Genomic DNA, 22,372 nt, shown 5'->3' with positions numbered 1-22,372 from the left:
TTTATGACTCTAACAATATAGTCTTGAAATATATAAATCGAAAACTGATGAAATTCTGATGAATATTTGACATGTCACAATTTTGGTGGGAGATTTTGGTATACTTTTATTTTAAAAACTGCTGGGTCAAGCAAAGAAGAAACTAGTAAAAATATGCAAGATATGGACAAAATCAACAGGCTTGATCTATTTGACATATATATATATATAAAAGTATTATTTATATATATATATGAAAGTATTCATCCAGCAAATGCTGCATGTACTTTCTTATCCACTATAAATGGAGCATTTATAAAAGTTGATCATGTACTACAACATGAAGGCAATCTCAATACATTTGAAAGCATTAATAAAATTCTTGTGAGGTGTGTGTGTATGAGTGTAATTCTCCACATTAACAGATTAAAGGGAAAAAAAAAACTATGATTATTTCAGTAGATGGCATTGTATGACCACAGTGGAATTGAATTAGAAATCAAGAATTAAAAGACATCTTTAAAAAGTGTGGAAGCTTTAAAATGCCCTCTTTAATAACTAATGAATTAAAAAGGAGATCATAGTGGAAATTACAAAAGTTTTAGGATTCAAATAGGATGCAGTTAAGAGGATAGAGGTAAACTTGTAGCCTTTAAAACAATAAGTATTTCAATGGCTGTTGTGAGGTACCCCGTATGGGGGCCTCGTAATCTAATTCAGACTCACCCACACCCCCCACCCCATCGTCTAAAAAGTAGGGCGGAGGGAAGCCCATCAGTGGGGCACAAGCTGAGTGCATTTAGTCACTCCATCCCATGTCCCTTGGGAAGGTCTGAGACTAGGAGAAAAAAAAAAACAAGTATGAAAGAATAGGTTTGAAAAAATTAAGCTACCAACTGAAGAGATGAAAAGAACAGCACAGTCAGTCTAAGGAAAGTGAAGGAAGGAAACCAAGACAAGAAATTAATAAAATAAAAAACAAACAGTATCATGGGAATTCCCTGGCAGTCCAGTGGTTAGGACTCCGTGCTTTTGCTGCCAAGGGCCTGGGTTCGATCCTGAGTGGGGGAACTTAGATCCTGCAAGACATGTGGCTCTGCCAAAAAAAGAAGAAAAAGAAAGAAAAACTATCAAAGATGAACAAATCCAAATGCTAGTTCTTAAGATAACAAATTATAAAAGTAGTAAACTAAGTAGACATCTAGCAAGATTGATCCAAAACAACTGTGTTACACTGACTCAAAAGAAAATGCTATGGACAACTAAGACAACAGTCTAAAATGCGATATTAGAGAAAATGTGAAAATGACAAAATTTTAACTCAAGAAGTTCTAAATAACTTATTAAAGAAATTGAATTACTAATCACAAATCCTCCTTTCCCCTTTTTTCCCCTACCAAAAGACCTAGAAAGTTTACAGGAAAGTTTTACCATGCCTTCACAGGATAGATTATTCCCTTATTTTGGGGGAAAAAAAAGAAAACTGCTTTAAGCAATTCATTTTATGACTGATAGCAAAACTGGACTCGGACAGTACCAAAAAAAAAATTTTAAGGGAAATTACTGTCTTAGTGAACACAAATGAAGATATCCTGAATGAAAAACAAATGAATAGAATTTTGTAGTATGTGTGTGTATTAGTGTAATTCTCAACACTTGAAAGATTAAAGGGAGAAAAAAGTACGTGATTGTTTCAATAGATGACATTAAAAACATTTGATACATTTCATAATTAACAACAACAGCAAAAGGCCTTTTAGTAAACTTGGACTAAAGGGGATCTGAAATTTTTTTAACCTAATAAAGGGAATATGCCAAAAATCTAGAGTGAGCAATCGTATTTAATGGTAAAACTTTAGAAGCCTTTCTGTTAAAATCAGGAAAAAACATAAGAATGCATGCTGTCCCTGCTTTAATTAAGCAGTGTGCTGGAGGGCTTAGGCACTGGAATAACACAAGAAAAAGAAATTAAGAGTTAAAAGAAGAGACAAAATTGGTAATGAGAATAAATTATTGTGTTGTTTTGCAGGAAATTCTTGTTTAAAAAAGCTCTGCTGCTCCAACTCTAGAGTTTAATGCAAACTTATGTTTAAAAAGGTCAGATTCAGTTGTCATTGATGATGTCTCTCTCTCACTTAGCCTAGCTAACTAATTAACAGTAAAAACAGCGCTTTTCATTTAGCAATTATGTTTTTAGGTGGTACAGTTAAACTGATGAAATTACTTTATCCAACCACCAATAAGTAGTTTTACAGATTTTAAGGATGTCTGTGAGGGAAAAAATGGTCTTCTCCAACTAACTCTTAATTCTAACTACTGCTTTTTGCAAAAATAAAAAGAAGTAAAAGTGGTATGAACTAGAAAATGAATGGAAGGATTTTGTGTGTGTGTGATAAGATCCCTTGAATTTATATTCTGATTTGGGGTTGTTTAGTCTGAATTTAAATCTGTTCACATTTTGGATCCTATCTCAGAGCTTTAAAGTACAAACTACTTAGGAGAACTTAATGTGGGCTTTAAAAGCTAAGGTAACATTGACTCTAATTATAGTCTTAGTCATTATTTACTGGTAACCTGGACAGGGTACATGGCATGTGCTGTTCTGAGTCACTCACCCCCCCTTTTCCTCTCCACAATCCCGTTTTACAATCAGTTTTCACATTTTATTGTTTATCTTCCCTCTTCTCCTAGGAAGCTGGAATTTTCTTTTTGCTGAAAGGCTTGAAAATTATTTGGTGAAAATAAAAGCACAAAGATAGTTTAGGGATGTTTTTATTTAGGAACAAAAATTAACATTTGAGTTAAATTGTCTGAGTAATTTTAAGATTGCTTATATATTTTAACTGTTTTGTTTTTGTTCATAAGTCTTTCATTGTTCAATGAAAGCTTTGAACATTTCATTTTATAAAAGCTTTTATAAAATTTGTAGTATTCTCATCCATTGTATCATCCTGGACTTACAGTTTTTCTTTCTTTCATCTCTTTGATGAGACTGTAGAGGATTATATTTAAGAGGGGCGTTTCTTGGCCTATGTTACTAGATGGACCATGATTTCTGCCTCATTTCAGCTTCAGTGTGTCAACTTGATAGGATGGGACAGGTGGACATTCTGCTGACCAGCATCTTGATCGGGGAGGGTGGAGGCTGATGATGGATGGATATGTCTCACGACAAAATAAGCAAGTCCATGAATATGAGTGTGTGGAGTAAAATTGGGACCAGCAGATGGTGGAGCTGTGCTGTATCCTATTTCTCCCTCAGCTTTGAGGTTTGCTGTGGCCTTCTTTTCACAGAAGCCAGCTGGTATTGTCTGTTAACTGCCAGCACCTATTGGTTTGTGTAGAAGGGACTTGTTGCTTTCTTTAGAAATGTTCAGCCTCTCATTTCCATCTGTGGCTTTATGTTCATCTGGTGGTAAAATAATATTCAAAAGCAAAATATCTGAGAACTGACCTTTCCTTGGAGAACATTCCCAGTTAGATCCCATTTCTGTAATCTGATTACTCTTTGACATCTGGTTTTTCTCTGTTCCTTTTTTCTTTAATCCTCTGATATTTTAAATTTCTTTAATCTCTGCTATTGCCACTTTAAATCTCATTACTGAAGGTTCTTGCCATGTTGTGAAGAGAAGAAACATTTCTCAGAAAGCAACAACACAGAATATAGCATTAAAATATGAACTTAAATCTAACGAACCTGCTAGTTTTAACTTTCCTTTGTAATATATAGAATTTCATTTACTGATCCAAAGTACCTTTAAGAAACATGGGGTTTTTTTAGTATAATTTCTGAAACTTACTAATTGAAATAATTCTGCTATAAGTTGAGTTAAATTCATTATAACTAGTGGGCTAGCTTAGAGATATTCTTTTACATTTGAGATGAAAAAAAGAAAGAAAGGCCAAAAAAACAAAAAGGTGCGTTCACGTGAGGGATGGAAGCAAGGGAGGAGCCTGGGAGAGCATCTTGGAGTTGTGCTTGCTCTGTTTCCCTGGAAAATCCATGCTGTGAAGGAAAAGAAGATTCACCTTACACATGTGATGCTTATTTTGGTTTTCTTTAGTTAGGTTCTTTTAGTAGCAGTTTGGATTTGATGGAGATTTAATGATGTGTAACCTATTAAAAATAAGCAAGAAAGAAGTAAGTTTGAGGCTGAGAACAGAAATTAAAAAGGGGAGGTGACAAAATAAAAGGCAGAGCAGGAAGAAGGTGGTTTGTATAACTGTTTCCTTTAAGAGAAGTATTGTTGAAGTACAGTAGATCCAAGCATTAGATCTCTATTCCTGCATCTGAGGAGGGGGTGGGGTGTGAAGCTTTGCTCAAAAAGCCAACATATAGTGGGTCTTACCATGTTCACGTATTGTGGTATGAAATTCTTATTACTGTGCGAGTTAGGAAAGGAGTTTGAGAAATATCCTGACTGATCCTGGAAATTTCTCCTTCAGCTATCTAAGGTCATCAAAAGCCATCTGGGACCACAGTGAAACCCAGGAGACAGGAATTAACATGTCCTCTCACAAACACACAAGCATTTATGATGCTATTGCTGGAGAATGTCATACATTGCCAGGATTGATTCAGGTTCTCTGGCTAACTAGGAGGGTTTTGTTTCCTCTCTCACTGCTATGTGCCTCCCTCCATGTACTACGAATTCCAAGTATTAGAAATGTAGTCAAAAAGAATATTTATATATTTATCAGTATTTAAGGAATGGCCACAACCAAATCCAAGCACTTCCCCAGGGTTTTCTGACCTCTATCATTTTCCTCCATCTTTTGACAACTTTTTGCTTTGACTTCATTCTCAGACCGGCTCTCCCTGCTAACAGCAAAGATGCCCACTAGCAGTGCTCAGTTTCCATCCTACAGCTTAGAAACCTCAGCAGAAGAACACTTCTTCCGCTGATAGTTCCAAAAGAAATTCCAAGGCTGATTTTCATTTGCCTAATTTGTGTAAATTTCCATCCCTGACCCAATCACTATAATTTTCTGGTTAGGCCTGAGTCTTTTTTACCCATCTCTGGGGCCTAGGGGTCAGGTCAGCCCCTCCTGACCCATATGGACTGGGAATAGGGGAGATAAATTGGGGTGCTATTGCCATTAGAAGAAGAAAGAGATATTGGACAGTCAGAAACAGCAAAAGGTCCCCTGTGTCTATCCCCAAAGCTATTTAGTGGAAGAGGACTGTCCTTTAGCCAAGAGTACACTAGTTGTGGGTTCTTTAGCTAAAACTTCTGCTGTTGGAGCCTAACGCCTCTCCACATTGCCTGTTTTGCCACAGATACCTGTTTCCCAAGTTTACACTGTGCTGGACCGAGTTTGTAGACATGAAGGTTCGTGTGCCCTGTGAAACCATCGAGTACATCGAAGCCAACTATGGTAAGACCTGGAAGGTTCCTGTGAGGACATGGGACTGGAAACACTCTCCCCACAATGTGCAGCCCAATGGAGTCTGGCCCATTTCTGAGTGGGATGAGGTTATCCAGTTGTACTGACACAGTAGGTTGAAATGGTGGAATTCCCCTCCTGCACAAAAGGGAGATGACTGTTTAAAAAGATACGTGTCTAGTTGTCAAACATAAGTAGGAGCCAAAGAAAAATGACAAGTTTGAAGATACAGAGAGAGTCCTAACTCCTGAGCCAACTGATTTAATTCTCTCATTTTACATTTATTAAAGTCTCCATGTACCAGGTACAATGCTAGGTTACAGTGGAGAAGCAGAGATGAGTGAGACAGATGCCTGCCTCTTTTCCCCCTACCTTTGGTAAGCACCCCAGTTTTCCTTTGAGGGAAACACCCTCACCCTTTGAAGAGCTTATATAGAATATGAAATGCTCTGTAAGTGCTTTCAAAATGTTAAATAATTAACATTTTGGAAGATGGGCTTACCAGGTGCAGCTAAGGAAGGATATACTAGTAAAAACAATAACCTGTGTAAGCTTGTATGTTAGGGCTACTTTTAAGGTGTGGAGGCTGAGTTAATATTCAAGTGATCAGACTTTAGGTGACATCAAGAAAAGATGCTAGCAGATTCCTGTTACAAGCACCCTGATGTGGAATTGATTTAGAGCACAGAGCATTATATAAGAGAATGACAGCTTATTTCTAGCCTTGTCAAAGGTACGTAAATTTCCATACACCTTCTATTTTCATATCTGAAGTGAAAAGAAAGCTTATGCTTGTGTGATGCTTAAATTTCCAGCCATTGTGAGAATATTTTCACTGACCTGATAATACTTGTTTGACAAATCACTCAAGTGAGACCATGCTACCAGACATGATATTGAAAGGGTGGTGATTTCATAAAACATATTTTCCTTACTTCATTCTCAATCAATAGGTAAACTATGAGCAATTCATGGTCATTTAATATTTTCTGAGTTTATAACCCTTGTACTCCAATTCTAATGTTAACCCTAAAGTGTTAATAGCAATACCTCCACTTTTTCTAAAGGTACTCCTCAGTGTATTCATTCATCAATCATAGTTCCATATCTTTCACTTATAGCCTATAAACCAATTTCCATGGTATGTAAACCTGCCTGTTCACTCTCCTCTTCCAGCACTACATCAGGACTCCGAAACACAGATAAGTGGCAAACCTGGCAGCTGTTTCCCACCCCAGATCATAGTATTTGCAAAGTTTGTATTGGTTCCTAGTTGTCCTATCTATTGAATATCAATGGGGCAAGAACTCAGACATCCCTACTTTGTCAAGTAGCACCCACTCTGAAACCCTCCAGTTTCCTTTTTCCCCTCAAGATATGTCCCTGAGTGGACTGGGATGGCTGTGTCTCCCTATCTCTTCACGAGTCACTTTAATTATGCATTGTAAGTGACAGGTAAAGGGATATTAGGCACAGAGCATTGCTATCTTTTTCTTTGCCCAGGATAGGAAGCTAAGTCTTATATTTTATGTAGGTTGCTTAGGACTACTTTCTGGACCAGATTGGCAGATTTTCGTGAAAACTAGAGAATAATAGGAATGTCAGAAATGGAAACCAGAAGGTCTGAGAGAATGGGCTGATAGTTTTCCTAAAACAAAGTTGGGGAAACCTACAAGCTACAACCACCCCACTCCAAATTTTAAAAACAGCAAAAACTTTTTTTTGATAAATGGTAAGCAATGACCTTCCTCTCTTAGGATGAGCTTTCAGTGCATAGTCACTGGGTCTTCTTATAAAGACCTAACATAATTTAGGTTTTCAGGTAACCTTTATAGATTACCAGTAAACTTGTCCCCAAATGACAGGCCATTGTAATCAGCTTTCTTTTTGCTAGAAAATCAGCCCATGGAAATCATACCCAAATTCTAAATAGTTGAACCTAATTTTTTTTTTATGGTTGAAAAAATGTAACAGGTAATAATAGTGTTCCCGGGCAAAATCCACCCTGTTTACTGAGGACCATTTGCTCGTACTTAGCGTCTAAAAGTGCGCACACTGCACATTTCTGCCCATTTCACATTGGGACTCCCACTGTTTGCCAGGGGGCGTCTTACCCACCCCCTGTTTAGGTTATTTCTTTTTATCTGTCCCCGGCGTTCAAGGTCTTGAAGCATTCAAATATCTAAGCTAACTTGGCCGCGTGGACAGAGGTTCCATATACATCCCTCTGTAGACCACTGGCTGCTAGAATACCTTTTTTGACTGCCTTCTGGTTTCACAGAGTTCAGACATTGGGTCCTACCCTAACTTGGGAGAATGAAAGCCCTTCCCCAAACTCTGAAGGCCAGGCTTGCTCTGTTACAGATTCAGCTACACTTCATCCTATACTTCTTAATTGTTGCACTCTGCTGAGTGTCCAGAGACCTTGGATCTACCATCAACACCTTATCAGATCACTTTTCTCTCCTCACCTGAGTATTCCAATAATAATTCTCCTAACCTGTCCACTTCCAGGTACAGTTTGCCTGGCTTACCAGGAGAAAACCTCTTATATTAACTTGTTTAGCACCCATGGATGTCCCCAGAGAGGTCCTGAGAGTCAAGACTGACAACCTCTCACTTGACAACCAGGTGACCACTCAGTCCTTCTCTAAGCAGGGAGCACTTGTCCCTGTCTCCTCTGCTGCAGCTGCTGACATCTGGATCCTGGAATAAAACCTCAGTTCTCCAAATTGAGCATCCCTGAGAAGCTGGGCAGTGGGGCAAACCCTGAAATATGACCACTAGGTGGCAGAATGTGTGCCACCATTCCCCCCAGACAAGTTAACACTCAAGTGAAAATCATCTTGCTCTTGAGTCTTAAGGGCCAGAGGGGCCCTCACTGCAACACTCATTCTAACCCTTTTATTGTATAGCTAAATAAATAAGCACAGAAAGGAGTGATTTGAGCAAGAAAGAGTTGAGGCTCTAAGGGTGCCATGACTCCCAGCACATGCCTGTTTCACTGATCACAGCACAACATCTTTAGCCCTGCTTGACATGCTTGACGGAGAAGTTTTCAGGATGTTTTTGCCATCACCCACTTAATATCTTTCTGCTCAAATTTAGAGTCTGAGGTGACGAAGGAAGAGTGTTTTGTCCAAAATGCTTACACTGTCTTCATACCTTTATCTAAAACATGCCTTATCTCCAAAAGGTGAAATAGTTCATATTTGGAGGCATCAGCCTTTGGTCATTATATTTTTAATATCCAGGAGTACCTGATTCCCTTAGGCTCACGATGTGTCCCATTTCTGCTTACCTCTCTACTTTCCCAGGAAACCATTAGCACCAATCTAGTAAGTGCCCATTTCTGAAGATTCCCTCCTCTTCCTCTTTACTGATAGTCTCTTATGGAGGATCCAAGAAATTGAGAATAGATTATGCTCATTTCTCTCTTTTTTTTTGTGACCCTAAACCATTGTTTCTAGCCTTACAGGCTACAAAGCTTCAAACGGCACATAGGACAGCAAGGTGTTACACAGGAAAGCAGGGGTAGACTGGGGACCAGAGCTGTATCTGGGAAACACACTTGGAATGAATTCCCACACTCCAATAAACCCTTACCCAATGTCACAAGCCTAAGGCTGCAGATGTTTCTAAGTCTCCCCCTAGTTTCACCTTCTGAAAAATGAACAGTTCCTTCATTCTTAGTATTATAAATCCCCTGGGGAAACTTCCCCTCAAAACACGGTCAGAGAAAGTGCCACATTCCCACCTTCTAAAACATAGCCATCATTTGTAACAACTTTAAAGCACGGGAAAAACTCTATTTCTTGACCATTCAAAAGGATTTCTCTGAAGAAATGCCCCAGCAGCTACTTCTCTTTCCTCCTGCTCTGTCACTAAGACCCGGGCTAAGTCACCTCTAACATGTCACTTAGGGAAAGTGCCATGTTAGCATAAAAGGGCACAAAGTTTTGAATTAGGCCTGAGTTTGAATCCCAGCTTCATTGTGTGGGATTTATGGTGGGGACCTCTTAGCCTCAGTTTCCACATGAGTGAATTGGCAAAATGAAGAATACTTCTAAGGGGTTTTAGTTAGGATTAAATGAAATATAAAGTGCTTAGTATCAGGCCCTAGAATTAGGTAATACTCAAGAAATGTTCCATTTCTTGTTTCCAAATCCTTTTTCTAATTATTCTTCAAATGGGATTAAAGAAACTGGTAGGACACAAACCTTACTCAGAAGGTTGCATGACTGAATTTGCTTAGGGGAAAAAAAAATCATTTCATTATAACAAGGCATTAAAGGACAAATTGTATGGTTGATGAATTCAGAGACATGACCAAGTTGCCTCCTTCTCTAAATAGAACAAATATTTTCATTTTATTGGTGAAGCTGTTGTCCTCTAGGGTCCCCTCATGCTATCCCCATATGCTACCTAGTTCCCGGGTCCCAAGCAGGTCACTCTCTGTACCTCCCTAGATTTGGTGCCTGGTCTGCCCTGGACTTCTGTTTCAGTATTCTAGCTTTTCATGGAGGTGAACCCTCGCCTTCTTGTTAGTAAATCTCTGCCAGCCAAAATCAGATATAAGCCATGATTTGGAGAGGGAAAGAATTTGGAATACTTAGTTTCACTTAATTATCTGTGCTGATGAATGCTTATGTCAGTATTAATAAACGGGAATTGAAAATACTCTTTTCTACCTTCTTCCCCCACATTTGTGTTTCTGTCTCAACTAGGCAAGAATCAACAGGGTATGTGATACTATTTTAAGCTGCTCCACATCAGACTGAAATCCTAATTATAGTTCATAAGTCAAACAGACCAATTCAATAGTGATGCTTTTTGTACGGTACCTGTGCTAAAGTAGACAAGTATACATTTTTCTGTGAGAAATCTGTTTCTATATTCTCAGAACTTATATTTTAGAATGCCTTCCTTGCCTTCCTCCAACCCAACCAATGCAGAGATTATGTCGGAACCCATGAGCCACCCAAGCTGCTGTGTTCTTATGCACAGCTCTCACAGTGGAGTTGAAAGGCAGTATGAGGAGAATTAGAAGTGTTGTATTTTGTTCTATAAAACAATAAACTACTGTCTCATGTACCATTAAGAAAATTACAAGAGTATGCAGACTTATGACTCATTCAGAGCATGGGGAGTAGTTCATGTGTTTGTTAAATGAAAATCATATGTAGCTATTTATGTATCCCTCATCATAACCAGAAAACGTGTTTGTGAATTTTCTAAACAAAGTGATATTTTAAACATGAGTAAATTTCAGTGTATGCTTACCAGTTTACTTTGACTTTATCTTCAGGTACAGATAGTTTGTGGTACTACTGAAAATGCCTTTAATATTATTATTTTGATCAGAATTTGTAATATATAATCCAGTTTGGGACGATGAATAAAATTTTTCTAATCACTTGAGATATTTTGTGTTTATTTTTGCAGCTTGCAGTAGAAATAATAGCCACTAACATTCATAAGCAATCTAGTAAAATAGTAATCTTGCCACCAGTACAGTACTTCTAAATTAAGGTGAGATAGGTTGTATGGGTGGACCCTAATCCAATATGATTGGTATCCTTATAAGAAGAGATTAAGATGCAGACAAACACAGAGGGACGATCAAGTGAAGATTTAGGGAGAAGATGGCCATCTACAAGCCAAGGAAAGAGGCCCTCAGAAGAAACCAGTTCTGCCAACACCTTGATCTTGGACTTCTAGCCTCCAGAACTGTGAGAAAAGAAAGTTGTTTTAAGCCATCTGGTCTGTCATACTACGTTAGGCAGCCCTAGCAAACTAATGCAGTAATCAAGGCAGAATGGTATTGGTAGAGGCATAGACACATAGATCAATGGAACAGAAAAAAAGAACCTAGAGATTGGCATACAAATATGCTCAACTGATTTTTGACAAAAGTGCAAAAGCAATTCAATGGAGGAAGGATAGTCTTTTGAACAATTGGTACGAGAGCAATTGGACAGCCATAGGCAAAAAAAAAACCCAAAAAACCTCATACTTTATATAAAAATGAACTCAAAATGTATCATGTACTTAAATGTAAAATATAAAACAATGAAACTCTAAGGGGAAAAATAGAAAATTTTTATGATCTAGGGCTAGACAAAGAGTTCTTTCTTAGACTTCATACCAAAAGCACAATCAGTAAAAGGAGAAATTGATAAATTGTACGTCATCAAAATTGAAAACTGCTGCTTTGCAAAAGCTTACAAGTAGAGGATGAAAAGTCAAGCTACAGACTAGTAGGAAATATTTGCAAGTTACATATCTGAAAGAAGACTAGTATCTAGAATGTATTAAAGAAAACAACATTTTTTTAAAAATTCGATTAGAAAATGAGCAAGAGATATGAACAGACATTTCACTGGAGAGGCTATACAGATGGCAAATAAGCACATTAAAAAGATGTTCAGCATCGTTAGCCAAATAGCCAAAAGCAATAGCCAAAGCAATCCTGGGAAAGAAGAAAAAAGCTGGAAGCATCACACTTCCTGATTTCAAGCTATATTATTACCATATACAATGCTGTAGTAATCAAAACAGTATGGTACTGGCATTTAAAAAGACACATAGACCAATGGAATAGAATTGAGAGCCCAGAAATAAACCCATGCATATACAATCAACTAATATTTGACAGGGGAGCCAAGAATACTCAATAGAGAAAATATAGTCTCTTAAATAAGTGGGGCTGGGAAAATTTGGATAATCACATGCAAAAGAATGAAACTAGATCCCTATATCACACCAGTCAAAATTAACTCAACATGGATTGAAAACCTAGATTTGAGACCTGAAACCATGAACTCCTAGAAGAACACATAGGGAAAAAGTTCCTTGACATTGGTCTTGTCAGTGATATGACACCAAAAGCATAGTCAACAAAAACAAAACTAAACAAGTGGGACTACATCAAACCAAAAAGCTTCTGAGCAGAAAACAAGAAAATGAAAGGCAACCTATGAGTTGGAAATAAATATTTACAAATCATATGTATAATAAGGGGTTAATATCCAAAATATATAAGGAACTCATACAACTCAATAGCAAAAAAACATCCAATTTTTAAAGTGGGCAAAGGAACTGAAACATTTTTCTAAAGAAGAAATTCTAATGGCTAACAGATACATGAAAAATTGCTCAACATCACTAATCATCAGGAAGATGGAGATCAAAACCACAGTGAGATAGATATCACCTTACACCTGTTAGAATGGCTATTGTCAAAGAAGACAAGAGCTAACAAGGGCATGTGAGGATGTGGAGAAAAGAAAACCTTGTATACTGTTGGTGGGACTGTAAACTGGTACAGCCACTCTGGAAAACAGTTTGGAGTTTCCTCAAAAAATTAAAAATAGAACGATACGATCCAGCAATTCCACTTCTGGATATATATTCGAAGGAAATGACATTACTATCCTGAAGGAATATCTGCACCCCCTGTTCACTGCAGCTTTATTTACAATAGCCAAGGTATGGAAATAACCTAAGTGTCTATCAACAGATGAATGGATGAGAAGATGTGATGTATATATAGTATGGAATATTATTCAGCCACAAGAAAGAGAAAGTCCTGCCATTTGTGACAACATAGGTGGACCTTGAGGTCATTATGTTAAGGAAAAAAAGTCAGAAAAAGACATGCTGTATGATTGCATATGTAGACTCTAATAAACAAACAAACTCAGAGAACAGATTGGTGGTTGCCAGAAGCAGGGGGTAGGGGCTGGGGTAATTAGTTGAAGGTGGTCAAAAGATACAAACTTCCAGATATAAGTAAGTTCTGGGGATGTAATGTACAGCATGATAACTGTAGTTAGCAATACTATATTGTATATTTGAAAGCTGCTAAGAGAGTAGATCTTAAAAGTTCTCATCACAAGAAAACAAAAATTTCTAACTGAGGTAATGGATGTTGACTTATGGTGGTAATCATTTCACCATATGTACATATATCAAATCATCGTTGTACACCTTAAACTTATACAATGTGATATGTCAGTTATATCTCAATAAAATGGGGAAGGGGAAGAAGTTACAATTTTTCTTTGTCATAATTTCTCCCATGAACACATCATGTGATCTTCCTGAAGTAAATATTAATAAACCAGATCTTGCTCAGCTAATAATTAGAAACCATTTTCTGTGTTGTCACTGGTATGAGCTTACAGGTGTTCAGCTGGTGTCAGCTCTGCTACATCATACTTTGTGTTTTGGGATCTTATTTTTTTTCCTTGGACACAAAAATACAAAATCTGCTGAATTTCAGCATATTCCTCTTCCTTAATAAATCATTTTCTAGAAATTTTGTGAAAATGTGCACATTTACTGAAAATTACTACTACTCTTCTTTTCCTTTTCTTTTTTTTTGGGGGGGGGCCATGCCATGCAGCTTGTGGGATCTTAGTTCCCCAACCAGGGATTGAACCCGAGCCCCAGCAGTGAAAGCACAGAATCTAACCACTGGGCTGCCAGGGAATTCCCTACTCCTTTTATTTCTAATCTAAATTGGTATCTTCCCAGTTCCTCTTTAATAAAGTTTCCCTTACTAGTCCCCCTGTAACAAATACCAAAACTATATATAAACTTCTAAGTAAAGGTGGTAAGTGTAAAAACATTTTCTGGAAGGAGTTAAAGTTGTCAATGATAGAGAAGTAAAGATAGAGGACTACAGTACTGATAACTAATAAACTTAAAAAAAATGTTCAACATTGTTAACCATCAGGAAAATGCAAATTACAACCACAACGAGATACCACTGCACAGCTATTAGGATGGCTAAAATTTTAGATAGTGAAAACACCAAATACTGTAGTTGTCTCTCTTATGGTTTCTTTTTAAATGTGTTCTTTGCACCATTGTTTGACTATGATTTTACTAGAGTGTCCTTAAACATTTTATAAACGTTCATAATATGTAACACTCTTCATAATAAAATTAAAAGGAATAATCTTGTCTCAGTCTTTGGAAGACAGATTTTTAGCTTTTTGTTTTGTTTTTCTCTTTTTCTCCTCCAATTCTGTATTGATTTACTCTGTAAATTTAATAACCCTCTTTAAAATTTATTTTTGCATTCTTTTGTGTCCTTTATAGTTGACTTTTCCCCAAGAATATTTATCAGCAAAAGCCCTTTAGCAGCTGGTGTCATTGTTCTTAGGTCTCTAACTTTAACTAATTTCATATTTATCGCCAGTTTTTTTTAATTTAAATTCTTTTTTTTTTTCTAGTTAGTCTCAATACTTTGGAGAATATTTTCTAGAGAATACTGCAGGAAAGGTGACTGGTTGACTAATTTTCTGAAAATGTATTACCACCAAATGTCTTTCAGGTGTCTTAGAAGAACGATCATCGCATAGTTGGAGTGTGTATGAGTTTGTTTTGGAGCCTAAACTGTGCAACTGTTTAATCCAGCCAGATCCTGCTTAGAAAAACTGAAGGGTGAGCTCACAAAGCAAAAGGTTTAGCTTTTAAGAAGCTGTCCTCTCCTCATGTCATGCGGTCACAATTTGCTAGGAACCAGGTTTCCCCTATATCCTAGTGGAAGACCAGAGAATATCTACAACAGTGCTGTCAAACAGAGCATTCTCTGATACTAGAAATGACTCTGCCTGCACTGTCCAAGACAGTAGCCACGAGCCACATGTGATCTTGAGCACTTGAAATGTGGCAAGTGCAAATGGGGAACTAAATGTTTACTTTGATTTTTTTTAAACATCTTTATTAGAGTATAATTGCTTTACAATGGTGTGTCAGTTTCTGCTTTATAACAAACTGAATCAGTTATACATATACATATGTCCCCATATCTCTTCCCTCTTGCGTCTCCCTCCTTCCCCGCCTCCGTATCCCACCCCTATAGGTGGTCACAAAGCACCGAACTGATCTCCGTGTGCTATGCAGCTGCTTCCCACTAGCGATCTATTTTATGTTTGGTAGTGTATATATGTCCATGCCACTCTCTCACTTTGTCCCAGCTTACCCTTCCCTCTCCCCGTATCCTCAAGTCCATTCTCTAGTAGGTCTGCATCTTTATTCCCGTCTTGCCCCTAGGTTCTTCTGACCATTTCTTTCTTTCTTTTTTTTTTAGATTCCATATGTATGTGTTAACATATGGTATTTGTTTTTCTCTTTCTGACTTACTTCACTCTATGTGACAGTCTCTAGGTCCATCCACCTCACTACAAATAACTCAGTTTCGTTCCTTTTTATGGCTGAGTAATATTCCATTGTATATATGTGCCACATCTTCTTTATCTATTCATCTGTTGATGGACACTTAGGTTGCTTCCATGTCCTGGCTATTGTAAATGGAGCTGCAATGAACATTGTAGTACATGACTCTTTTTGAATTATGGTTTTTGCAGGGTATATGCCCAGCAGTGGGACTGCTGGGTCATATGGTAGTTCTATTTTTAGTTTTTTAAGGAACCTCCATACTGTTCTCCATAGTGGCTGTATCAATTGACATTCCCACCAACAGTGCAGGAGGGTTCCCTTTTCTCTACACCCTCTTCAGCATTTACTGCTTATAAAGGTTTTGATAATGGCCATTCTGACCAGTGTGAGGTGATACCTTGCTGGGTTTTTGATTTGCATTTCTCTAATGATTAGTGATGTTGAGCATCCTTTCATGTGTTTGTTGGCAATCTGTATATCTTGTTTGGATAAATGTCTGTTTAGGTCTTCTGCCCATTTTTGGATTGGGTTTTTTGTTTTTTTGATATTGAGCTGCATGAGCTGCTTGTATATTTTGGAGATTAATCCTTTGTCAGTTGCTTTGTTTGCAAATATTTTCTCCCATTATGAGGGTTGTCTTTTTGTATTGTTTATGGTTTCTTTCACTGTGTAAAAGATTTTCAGGTTCATTAGGTCCCATTTGTTTTTATTTCTATTTCTCTAGGAGGGGGGTGAAAAAGTATCTTGCTGTGATTTATGTCATGCGGTGTTCTGCCTATGTTTTCCTCTAAGAGTTTTACAGTGTCTGGCCTTACATTTAGGTCTTTAATCTTTTCTTTTTTTTTTTTTTTTTTTGCGGTACGCGGGCCTCTCACTGTTGTGGCCTCTCCCGTTGCGGAACACAGGCCCCGGACGTGCAGGCTCAGTGGCCATGGCTCACGGGCCCAACCGCTCCACAGCATGTGAGATCTTCCTGGACTGGGGCACGGACCCGTATCCCCTGCATCGGCAGGCAGACTCTCAACCACTGCGCCACTAGGGAAGCCCCTTTAATCCATTTTGAGTTTATTTTTGTATATGGTGTTAAGGAGTGTTCGAATTTCATTCTTTTACATGCTGTCCAGTTTTCCCAGCACCACTTATTGAAGAGGCTGTCTTTTCTCCACTGTTTACTTTGATTTTAATTAAATTAAGTAGCATCATATAGCTAGTAGCTAGCATACTGGACAATGCAGGGCCAGAGGATTTGATGGGACCAGCAAGAGCTTTGGAGTTGTAGAGATCTAGACTCAGATCCAGGGGTGTCACTACCTAGCTTTGTGATCTCAGGCTGGTTATTTAACTTCTGAGTTCCAATTTTTTTTTCAACTAATGAGGCTAAAATTAATACCTGCCCATAAGAGTTATTATAAGAATTATAGGAACCCTGGTATATTGCTTAGTACAGAGTAGAAGTTCAATAAATGATAGCTATTAATATTATTATCTTTACTTTTATTTCAACCTTTGGCATTAATCTCTGAACTTCTATTTTCCTAATAATCCCTAGTAATATTTCTGTAAGATAAGAGCCTTTCTGTATTTCAGAGTATTCCTGGTGAGAGGGCCCTGTCCTGAGGACTGGTGATGAGAAGTGAGAGTGGCCTCAAGGGCACAGGTACAAGGCCTGTCCTTTGGGGAGACAGATGGTAGGATTAAAACATAACACTTGGATACGGCTTCAAGACAGCAGAAGAGTAAGATGTGGAGATCACCTTTCTCCCCACAAATACATCAGAAATACATCTACACGTGGAACAACTCCTACTGAATGCTGGAAGAAAACCTCAGACCTCCCAAAAGCCAGGCGTCAGGGCTGTGCCTCTGAGGTAGGAGAGCCAACTTCAGGACACTGGTCCGCAAGACACCTCCCAGCTCCACGTAATATCAAATGGCAAAAATCTCCCAGAGATCTCCATCTCAATGCCAAGACCCAGCTCCACTCAATGACCAGCAAGCTACAGTGGTCGGCACCCTATGCCAAACAACTAGCAAGACAGGAACACAACCCCATCCATTAGCAGAGAGGCAGCCTAAAATCATAATAAGGCCACAGACACCCCAAAACACACCACCAGACGTGGACCTGCCCATCAGAAAGACAAGATCTGGCCTCATCCACCAGAACACAGGACCTAGTCCCCTCCACCAGGAAGTCTACACAACCCACTGAACCACCCTTAGCCACTGTGGGCAGACAGCAAAAACAGAGGGAACTACGAACCTGCAGCCTGCAAAAAGGAGACCCCAAGCACAGTAAGTTAAGCAAAATGAGAAGACAGAGAAACACACAGCAGATGAAGGAGTAAGGCAAAAACCCACCAGACCTAACAAATGAAGAGGAAATAGGCAGTCTACCTGAAAAAGAATTCAGAATAATGATAGTAAAGATGATCCAAAATCTTGGAAAAACAATGGAGAAAATACAAGAAACGTTTAACAAGGACCTAGAAGAACTAAAGAGCAAACGAACAGTGATGAACAACACACTAAATGAAATTAAAAATTCTCTAGACGGGATCAATAGAAGAATAACTGAGGCAGAAGAACAGATAAGTGACCTGGAATATAAAATAGTGGAAATAACTACCAGAGAGCAGAATAAAGAAAAAAGAATGAAAAGAATTGAGGACAGTCTCAGAGACCTCTGGGACAACATTAAATGCACAAACATTCGAATTATAGGGGTCCCAGAAGAAGAAGAGAAAAAGAAAGGGTCTGAGAAAATATTTGAAGAGATTATAGTTGAAAACTTCCCTAATATAGGAAAGGAAATAGTCAATCAGGTCCAGGAAGTGCAGACAGTCCCATACAGGACAAATCCAAGGAGAAAGAGACCAAGACACATATTAATCAAACTATCAAAAATTAAATACAAAGAAAAAATATTAAAAGCAGCAAGGGAAAAACAGCAAGTAACACACAAGGGAATCCCCAAAAGGTTAATAGCTGATCTTTCAGCAGAAACTCTGCAAACCAGAAGGGACTGGCAGGACATATTTAAAGTGATGAAGGAGAAAAACCTACAACGAAGATTACCCAGCAAGGATCTCATTCTGATTTGATGGAGAAATAAAAGGTTTACAGACAAGCAAAAGCTAAGACAATTCAGTACCACCAAACCAGCTTTACAGCAAATGCTAAAGGAACTTCTCTAGGCAGGAAACACAAAAGAAGGAAAAGACCTACAATAACAAACCCGAAACAATTAAGAAAATGGTAATAGGAATATACATATCGATAATTACCTTAAAAATAAATGGATTAAATGCTCCAACCAAAAGACATAGACTGGCTGAATAGATACTAAAACAAGATCTGTATATATGCTGTCTACAAGAGACCCACTTCTGACCTAGGGACACATACAGACTGAAAGTGAGGGGATGGAAAAAGATATTCCATGCAAATGGAAATCAAAAGAAAGCTGGAGTAGCAATTCTCATATCAGACAAAATAGACTTTAAAACAAAGACTAGGACTTCCCTGGTGGCGCAGTGGTTGAGAGTCCGCCTGCCGATGCAGGGGACACAGGTTTGTGTCCCGGTCTGGGAAGATCCCACATGCCATGGAGCGGCTGGGCCTGTGAGCCATGGCCACTGGGCCTGCACGTCCAGAGCCTGTGCTTTGCAACGGGAGAGGCCACAACAGTGAGAGGCCTGCGTACCAAAAAAAAAAAAAAAAAAACGAAAAAACAAAGACTATTACAAGAGAAAAAGAAGGACACTACATAATGATCAAGGGATCAGTCCAAGAAGAAGGTATAACAATTGTAAATATTTATACACCCAACATAGGAGCACCTCAATACATAAGGCGAATGCTAACACCCATAAAAGGGGAAATCGACAGTAACACAATCATAGTAAGGGACTTTAACACCCCACTTTCACCAATGGACAGATCATCCAAAATGAAAATAAATAAGGAAATACAAGTTTAAATGATACATTAAACAAGATGGACTTAATTGATATTTAAAGGACATTCCATCCAAAAACAACAGAATACACACTCTTCTCAAGTGCTCATGGAACATTCTCCAGGATAGATCATAACTTGGGTCACAAATCAAGCCTTCGTAAATTTAAGAAAATTGAAATGTATCAACTATCTTTTCTGACCACAACGCTATGAGACTAGATATCAATTACAGGAAAAAATCTGTATAAACTACAAACACATGGTGGCTAAACAATACACTACTTAATAACCAAGAGGTCACTGAAGAAATCGAAGAGGAAATAAAAAAATACCTAGAAACAAATGACAATGGAGACACAATGACCCAAAACCTATGGGATGCACCAAAAGCACTTCTAAGAGGGAAGTTTATAGCAATACAATCCTACCTTAAGAAACAGGAAACATCTCAAATAAACAAGCTAACCTTACACCTAAAGCAATTATAGAAAGAAGAACAAAAAATCCCCAAAGGTAGCAGAAGGAAAGAAATCATAAAGATAGGAACAGAAATAAATGAAAAAGAAATGAGGGAAACGATAGCAAAGATCAATAAAACTAAAAGCTTGTTCTTTGAGAAGATAGACAAAACTGATAAACCATTAGCCAGACTTATCAAGAAAAAAAGGGAGAAGACTCAAATCAATAGAATTAGAAATGAAAAAGGAGAAGTAACAACTGACACTGCAGAAATACAAAGGATCATGAGAGATTACTACAAGCAATATATGCCAATAAAATGGACAACCTGGAAGAAATGGACAAATTCTTAGAAACGCACAATGTTCCAAGACCGAACCAGGAAGAAATAGAAAATATGAACAGATCAATCACAGGCACAGAAATTGAAACCGTGATTAAAAATCTTCCAACAAACAAAAGCCCAGTTCCAGATGGCTTCACAGGTGAATTCTGTCAAACATTTAGAGAAGAGCTAACACCTATCCTTCTCAAACTCTTCCAAAATATAGCAGAGAGAGGAACACTCCCAAACTCATTCTATGAGGACACCATCACCCTGATACCAAAACCAGACAAAGACGTCACAAAGAAAGAAAACTATAGGCCAATATCACTGATGAACACAGATGCAAAAATCCTCAACAAAATACTAGCAAACAGAATCCAACAGCACATTAAAAGGATCATACACTATGATCAAGTGGGGTTTATCCCAGGAATGCAAAGATTCTTCAATATATGCAAATCAATCAGTGTGATAAACCATATTAACAAATTGAAGGAGAAAAACTATATAATCATCTCAATAGATGCAGAGAAAGCTTTTGACAAAATTCAACACCCATTTATGATAAAAATGCTCCAGAAAGTAGGCATAGGGGAACTTACCTCAATATAATAAAGGCCATATATGATAAACCTGCAGCCAACATCGTTCTCAATGGTGAAAAACTGAAACCATTTCCACTAAGATCAGGAACAAGACAAGGTTTCCCACTCTCACCACTATTATTCAACATAGTTTTGGAAGTTTTCGCCATAGCAGTCAGAGAAGAAAAAGAAATAAAAGGAATCCAAATCGGAAAAGAAGAAGTAAAGCTGTCACTGTTTGCAGATGACATGATACTATACATACAGAATCCTAAAGATGCTACCAGAAAACTACTAAAGCTAATCAATGAATTTGGTAAAGTAGCAGGATACAAAATTAATGCACAGAAATCTCTTGCATTCTTATACACTAATGATGAAAAATCTGAAAGTGAAAGTGAAATTAAGAAAACACTCCCATTTACCATTGCAACAGAAAGAATAAAATATCTAGGAATATACCTACCTAAGGAGACAAAGTCCTGTATGCAGAAAATTATAAGACACTGATCAAAGAAATTAAAGATGATACAAACAGATGGAGAGATATACCATATTCTTGGATTGGAAGAATCCACATTGTGAAAATGACTATACTACCCAAAGCAATCTACAGATTCAATGCAATCCCTATCAAATTACCACTGTCATTTTTCACAGACTAGAACAAAAAATTTCACAATTTGTATGGAAACACAAACGACCCCGAATAGCCAAATCAGTCTTGAAAAAGAAAAACGGAGTTGGAGAAATCAGGCTCCCTGACTTCAGAGTATACTACAAAGCTACAGTAATCAAGACAGTATGGTACTGACACAAAAACAGAAATATAGATCAGTGGAACAGGATAGAAATCTCAGAGATAAACCCACGCACATATGGTCACCTTATCTTTGATGAAGGAGGCAAGAATATACAGTGGAGAAAAGACAGCCTCTTCAAAGTGGTGCTGGGAAAACTGGACAGCATGTAAAAGTATGAAATTAGAACACTCCCTAACACCATACACAAAAATAAAGTCAAACTGGATTAAAGATCTAAATGTAAGGCCAGACACTATCAAACTCTTAGAAGAAAACATAGGCAGAACACTCTATGACATAAATCACAGCAAGCTCCGTTTTGACCCACCTCCTAGAGAAATGGAAGTAAAAACAAAAATAAACAGCTGGGACCTAATGAAACTTAAAAGCTTTTGCACTGCAAAGGAAACCATAAACCAGATGAAAAGACAACCCTCAGAATGGGAGAAAATATTTGCAAATGAAGCAACTGACAAAGGATTAATCTCCAACATTTACAAGCAGCTCATGCAGCTCAATAGCAAACAAACAAAACAACCCAATCCAAAAATGGGCAGAAGACCTAACTAGACATTTCTCCAAAGAAGATATACAGATTGCCAACAAACACGTGAAAGGATGCTCAACATCACTAATCATTAGAGAAATGCAAATCAAAACTACAATGAGATATC

At 37.9% G+C, this 22,372-nt stretch overlaps 1 protein-coding gene and 1 long non-coding RNA gene across 10 annotated transcripts in view; one reads left to right on the top strand and one right to left on the bottom strand.

Annotated features, from left to right (window-relative positions):
• The window catches only part of LOC137227607 (uncharacterized), an 83,438-nt gene that overhangs the window by 2,486 nt on the left and 58,580 nt on the right, over positions 1-22,372 (bottom strand). The gene's annotated exons all lie outside the window — the stretch shown is intronic.
• Positions 1-22,372, top strand: part of FKTN (fukutin) — an 89,414-nt gene that overhangs the window by 62,549 nt on the left and 4,493 nt on the right. For 5 of the 9 annotated variants that reach the window (XM_067743758.1, XM_067743754.1, XM_067743762.1 and 2 more), the window contains one exon: positions 5,261-10,788. In XM_067743758.1, coding sequence (XP_067599859.1) covers positions 5,261-5,474 — 214 coding nt within the window. In that variant the 3' untranslated portion in view covers positions 5,475-10,788. Of the gene's footprint in view, positions 1-5,260; positions 10,789-14,713; positions 14,824-22,372 lie in introns of those variants that run through there. The other 4 variants (XR_010944929.1, XM_067743760.1, XM_067743759.1 and 1 more) reach the window with 3 other exon arrangements.

Source organism: Pseudorca crassidens, chromosome 7 (genome assembly GCF_039906515.1).
Source record: "Pseudorca crassidens isolate mPseCra1 chromosome 7, mPseCra1.hap1, whole genome shotgun sequence".
Taxonomy (NCBI): domain Eukaryota; kingdom Metazoa; phylum Chordata; class Mammalia; order Artiodactyla; family Delphinidae; genus Pseudorca; species Pseudorca crassidens.
Note: the sequence above shows the minus strand (reverse complement) of the source record. Positions and strands in the feature narration are given on the sequence as shown.